A 6,747-nucleotide genomic window follows, 5' to 3' on the forward strand; every position below is an offset into this window, starting at 1 on the left:
TGTGTTTTGTGGATATGTGGAAGCCACAGTGGTGCAATAGCTTCTTGCTGCTTTTTACAGTCTGTGATGTTCATTATCCTCAACCTGGTTGGGGTTTTCCTTTGAGAATAAGCCAGTACAGGATGAATCCTGTAGTATTATTCCTGGTGACACTGTACACATGTAATAGAGAATGGACATGCAGTCTCCATGCATCCTTCTGCTCTGTGTTCCCAGCAAATTTCACAACACCTGATGGTTGTGTTCTAGCCCAGCATTCTCGGGGGAGGTATATGGCACAGTGTTAGATACCTGAATCCCTGCCAAGCTCATCACTGCTGAGAGAGACTTGCTTTTAGACTCACATATGATTTGCACAAAACCTTTCATTGAACACACCTGGCATACATCTTAAATTTCCTGCACATTAGCCAAGGAGTTCTAACTAATGCGAGCTGAAAGCTATGACACTGTTATTAACACGCTAAAAGGTTAGTGAATCTTATGTGGATTACATTATCTAGAGTTTGAACCATGGCTGTAATGTTTGCAATATAAAGATTATGCCCGAAACCTTAAAAAAGGGAGAAAGCCATTCCTATAAATCATATTTCTGACACAGCTAATCATGAAAATGTTCATAATTTAGTGAGTAATATAGTTGATACCTTGCAAATGGATTTAAAGAACAAAATGAGTCCAGAGACATTTATGAGCTGAAGGTATCCTAATAGGATTGTTAGGGGTTGGGAGCAGGATCTGGGTCTCATGTTTGTTTCAGTATCCAGCACAGGGCCTCAGATGGCCATAGATACATAATAGGTGTCTATTAACAGTCACTGAATTACTAAATGGAAATTTACTGGGGCGTTCTGTGCTGCTAGACTCCACACATAAATAGACCTGCTTTGTGGAATTCTTAGCCAGAGCATATATTTTATGAGAGCTGTCAGTCTCAAGTTGATTGGATGGACAAAGTGAAACCACGAGATTGTGTTTTAAAACCAAATACTCTGCTAAAATTTTACAACTGGGATGTCCTACTTTGGGTAGGAAGTTGAAAAAAAAATTACCTCTAACTTGAGGTTTGTAGTCTTAGGAAAATACAGATTTTTTTTTTTTAAGACACTCTAATGAACCCAGCAGGCGAGCTGGCAGGAAGTCAGACTGCGGTCCTTGCCTGAGAGGATGACACAGGCCAAAAGAGAAAAATAAATAAATAGAAGGCAGCCAGAGCTAGTACGGCATTTTGCAAAGTTTTGCAGAGCTTTCCAGGTTTTTCTGGAAAAAGGAAGAAAAGAAAGAGGGGCAGGAAGAGGAGAGGCTAACAGCTGGCTTCAGAAACGCTGACAAGTGGATTTGCCTATTGCCTTTGTTTTTCTAAGTCAAGGATAAGGGAAGAGGGTGTGCTTGGCCTGGAGCTGCTCCCTGGCAGAGCAGACTTCCTGGCCTGTGTGCTGCCTTGGTTAGAACCACCTAAGGCAGTGGTTCTCAACCTTCCTAATGCCACGACCCTTTAATACAGTTCCTCATGTTGTGGTGACCCCCAATTTCATTGTTACAAATTGAACATAATTAAAGCATAGTGATTAATCACAAAAACAGTATGTAATTATATATGTGTTTTCCGATGGTCTTAGGCGACCCCTGTGAAAAGGTCTTTTGACCTCCAAAGGGGTCGCGACCTACAGGTTGAGAACTGCTGCTCTGGAGCATTACCCCAATCCATTGAGATACTGCTGCCCAGCAACTGTCGACAGTTTGGCTCAAATAAATTCACAAAAATTCTTTACAGGTTTGAATGTTTTTACGTTAACATTACAATAATGTAATATGTAAAATACTTAGGAAATACAAGGTCTCAGTGAAAACAATATACCTTGCAATTGGGCATAGTAGAATTTATCCTTTTAAAAAATGTATTGATTTTAGAGGGAGAGAAAAATACTGATTTGTTGTCCAACTTATTTATGCATTCATTGGTTAATTAAAAAAACTATTTTTATTGATTTCAGAGATGGAGAGAGCGATAGAAACATTAATGACGAGAGAATCATTGATTGGCTGCTTCCTGCATGCCCCTGATGGGGATCGAGTCTGCGACCTGGGCATGTGCCCTAACCTGGAATTGAACTGTGACCTCCTGGTTCTTAGGTTGATGCTCAACCACTGAGCCATGCCAGCCAGGCAAATACATTTTATTTTTTAAGAAGAAATACATGTTTAATATTTTTAAAAATTCAGATTAGCAAAAAAAGTATAGATTGCCTATAGTTTTTACCACTCAAAAAAATTACTGCTGGGGGTAGAAGGATTGAGCAAAAAAAAGAAAAAAGAACTAAAAAAAAAATCCAAAAGTTACTGCTAACTTTTGACCTGTGTCTTTCTAGTTATTACTCTAACCAAATGTGCATTTAACATAAAATTCTGAGTAAAATTGTACTGTACATGGTATTATGTAACCTGCTTTCTTCAGCTGACAGTGTATTGTGTTCATCTCTTCATGCCATAAAATATTTTTCTCGTTGTTTTAAATGACTTCATAGTATATCATCTTACAGATATAAAATAATTTATCAACAGTTGTCTCTGGGTAGACATTTTTATATATAAATATTTAATCTCTCTGGAATTAATTTTGATACATGGTATGAGGTAAGTGAATAACCTAAATCTTGTTACAAGGGTTAGTTGTCCAACATCCATTATTAAATAAAACGTCCTTATCCCACCAATTAGAAATTTTACATTCATCATATTCTAAACCCTTATATATGTATAAATAGATTTGATTTTAAAATTTTATTCTGTGGACTAGCTTCTTTATTCTTTTTGTTGTTAATTCTTACCTGTAGATATTTTTTCCATTGATTTTTAGAGACAGTGGAAGGGAAGGGGAGAGAGAGGGGGCGGGGAGAGAAGAGAAGAGAGAAATCAATGTGAGACACATCAATCGGTTGCCTCCTGTGTACATGCCAACTGGTGCCAGTGATTGCTCTGTAACCCAGAAATATACCCTTGACTGGGAATTGAACCCAAGACCTTCAGTGCACGGACTGATACTCTAACCACTTAGAAACACCAGCCAGGGCCTGGCTTCTCTATTTTTATACAGTGATCACAATTTGGTTTTTTATCCTCACCTGAGGATATGTTTTTTTAGAGAGAGAGAGAGACATCAATATAAAGAGAAACATCGATCCTCAGGGTAGATAGTGTTAGAATTAAGTTAAATTGTAGGACACCCAGTCAATGTCTACTGAGAATTAGAAAATTGCTCAGTGGTGTTGAGAACACACACACACACACACACACACTGAAATAATATTTAGTTTTTCCAGGCAAATCAGATTGTTTTTCTAGTTATTCTTTTAGGTTTTTAGGTAAAGTTTGGTAGTTTCTCCACAAAGGCTCTGCATGTTTTTCATATAAGAGTTTTAAAATTTATTTTACCATTATATATTTTAAATAAATTTTACCTTATTTATTTTATTTTTATTTTTAATCCTCACCTGAATATATCCTTTCCATTGATTTTTTTAGACAGTGAGGGGGAGAGAGAGAGAAACACTGATGTGAGAGAGACACATTGATTGGTTGCCTCCTGCATATGCCCTGCCCTGACCAGGGCCAGGAATAGAGCCTGCAGGTATGTGCCCTTGAGTGGGAATCGAACCCGTAACCCTTCGGTCTTCTGGCTGATGTTCTAACCACTGGGCACCGGCCAGGGCTTACTTTATTGATTTTAGAAAGAGAGAAATACATCGATGCGAGAAACATCCATCTGTTGCCTTCTGCACATGGCCTGACCAGGGATCAAACCCACCTGGAGGTAGGTACCCTGACCAGGAATTGAACCCATCATCTTTCGGTGTAGTGACAATGCTCCAACCAACTGAACCACACCCACCCCGGCTACCATTATATTTTTTAGCTATATATTATTGGCATATAGAAAAATCTTTTTCTTTTTTAATTTTTTAAATTGATTTCAGAAAGGAAGGGAGAGGTAGAGAGAGATAGAAACATCAGTGATGAGAGAGAATCATTGATCAGTTGCCTCCTGCATGCCCCCCACTGGGTATTGAGCCCACAACCCAGGCATATGCCCTTGACTGGAATCAAACCCAGGACCCTTCAGTCCGCAGGTCAATGCTCTATCCACTGAGCCAAACCAGCTAGAGCAATCTTTTTATTTTCTAACTAGGGGCCCAGTGCACAAATTCGTGCACCTTGAAAGGAACTATGTGCCAAGAGGCTGCAGTGAACACAGGGGTGGGTCTTAGCTCATCCTCCACGACCTCACCCAGCCCCTCCTGGCACGGCCCCCAGTCCCCTGTCCGCCCTGCTCCTGCCACTCCCACGCTGACAGTGCTGGCTCTCCTTGCACCCACTGCTGGCGTCCGCCCCAATTGCTTCACGCCATCAGCCTGAGGGGCAATTAGGGCCGACAGCCACTCACACCCGCTGACGGTGCCAAGTGATCAGGACTGGCGCTGGGTGCTGGCTGCAGGTGCCAGAAGGGCCTTGCTGGCAGCGGGTGCGAGAGGCAGCTGCCGGCCCCGATTGCCCCTCAGGAGGAGGGTGAGGTAGAGAAGCCCTCAGGGGCAATCAGGGCTGACAGCCGCTGCTCACACCGCTGATGATGCTGAGCAATTGGGGCCAGCGCTGGGCGCCGGCAGTAGGTGCAAGCGCTGGGCTGGACTGCGGCATGTGGGAGCAAAGAATTTTCAGCAACTACCAGAGTCTTGCCCCGATGACAGCGACCAGTGCCCCGCCTTGGTCTGGCACCCCCACTCACCTGCTCCACTATCCTGCCGCTGCCTGCCATGTTCTATGCTCTGCTGCCGACACCTGCCACGTACTCCCCTTGGTGGTCAGCACACATCATAGTGATCGGTTGTTTGGTCTATTTGAATATTAGTCTTTTATTATATAGGACCATTTTATAATTGTGATATGCATAATTATGAATTTGCCTATACTAGTGGTTTTCAGAAAATTTTCTTGTGTTTTTAGGTGAAGTAGCATATCATCTACAAATAATGATACTTTTGTCTTTCAAATATCTAGAGCTCTTATTTCTATTTCTTGTTTTACTTTAGTGGCTAGAATTTCTAGAACAATGTTTAAAAATAGTGCCCATTCGTTCCTTGCTCTAGACTTGACTTTAAAGGAATAACTGTAGAATTACTCCATTAAGTATAGTCAGGCTATTGGTTTGCAAACTTTTTCTTCTTTTTCTCCATCACCATTTATTCCCTCTATGCCCTCTTCCATGTCCCCACCCCACCAATCACCACGCTGTTGTTCATGTCCATGAGTTCTTTCTTTTTTTTCTTTTTTGCTCAATCCCCCCAATTCCTTAACACCCTCCCCCCACCACTGGTTTGCAATTTAAAAAAAAATGTTTTTGGTGGTTCCAGAGAGGAAGGGAGAGGGAGGGAGCGAGGGAGGGAGAGAGAGAGAGAGAGAGAGAGAGAGAGAGAGAGAGAGAGAGAGAGAGGGAGAGAGAAAGAGAAATCCATGATGAGAGAGAATCATCAGTTGGCCACCTCCTGTACATTCCCTACTGGGGATCAAGCCTGCAACCCGGACATGTGCCCTGACCTGGAATCGAACCATGACCTCCTGGCTCATGGGTTGACTCTCAGCCATTTAGCAACACTGGCTGAACTGGTTTGCAAACTTTTCTAACAAGATTTTTTTTCCCACAACCAAGGCACATGCCCTTGACCGGAATCGAACCCGAGACCCCTCAGTCCACAAGCCGACGCTCTATCCACTGAGCCAAACCGGTCAGGACTAACAAGATTTTATGATTTTTCTAATCATAAAAAAGTTTTCTATGAATTGCTTTTGCTTCTAGATTTGAAATTAGACCAGTGCTACAAAAAAGAAAAAGTAGTCGCAGTGCACTCAAAGGTACCGGATCTGTCTCTTGCTTTAACAGTGTTTGGACAGAACAGACGCAGGGACTCCCCTTCTTCCAGCCTCCGGCCACTTTCCTGCGTTTCATTCAGTCACCACCTTCAGAACCACCTCCAGGACACTGGTTTTTTCCTACCTTAACTCCTTATTGCTAAACAACCATGAGCTCCCAAATTCATCAGAATTATTCCACCGAGGTGGAGGCTGCGGTCAATCGCCTGGCCAACCTGCATCTGCGGGCCTCCTACACCTACCTCTCTCTGGGCTACTATTTCGACCGTGATGATGTGGCTCTGGAGGGTGTGGGCCACTTCTTCCTCGAGTTGGCAGAGAAGAAGCGCGAGGGCGCTGAGCATCTCTTTAAGTTGCAAAACAAGCGTGGCGGCCGCATTCTCTTCCCGGATGTGAAGAAACCTTCCCAAAAAGACTGGGGCAAAACTCAGAATGCCCTGGAAGCCGCCCTGGCCTTAGAGAAGAACCTGAACCAGGCCCTTTTGGATCTGCATGCCCTGGGTTCTACCTGTGCAGACCCTCATCTCTGCGACTTCCTGGAGAACCACTTCCTGGATGAGGAGGTGAAACTGATCAAGAAGATGGGCGACCACCTGTCTGACATCCGCAGGCTGACTGCCGCCCAGGCTGGGCTGGGCGAGTATCTTTTCGAAAGGCTCATCCTCAAGCACGACTAGGAGCCTTTGGAGCCTAGAGGCCTTACAGAGGCCCCTCTGCATCACCCTGTTGTCTTTGGCTTTTACTTGAGCCTCTTCCCGAAACTACTAGCCATTGTTTTAACCCAGGTGTCCTCAAACTACGGCCCGCGGGCCACATGCAAATACA

At 43.4% G+C, this 6,747-nt stretch overlaps 1 protein-coding gene across 1 annotated transcript; it reads left to right on the top strand.

Moving 5' to 3' along the window:
* The first annotated feature begins 6,071 nt into the window (after positions 1-6,071).
* Positions 6,072-6,747, top strand: LOC107184916 (ferritin light chain-like). The gene has a single exon (XM_015571471.1). The coding sequence runs from the start codon at positions 6,072-6,074 to the stop codon at positions 6,597-6,599; it is 528 nt and encodes a 175-aa protein (XP_015426957.1). The 3' UTR covers positions 6,600-6,747.

Source organism: Myotis davidii, unplaced genomic scaffold (genome assembly GCF_000327345.1).
Source record: "Myotis davidii unplaced genomic scaffold, ASM32734v1 scaffold247, whole genome shotgun sequence".
NCBI lineage: Eukaryota > Metazoa > Chordata > Mammalia > Chiroptera > Vespertilionidae > Myotis > Myotis davidii.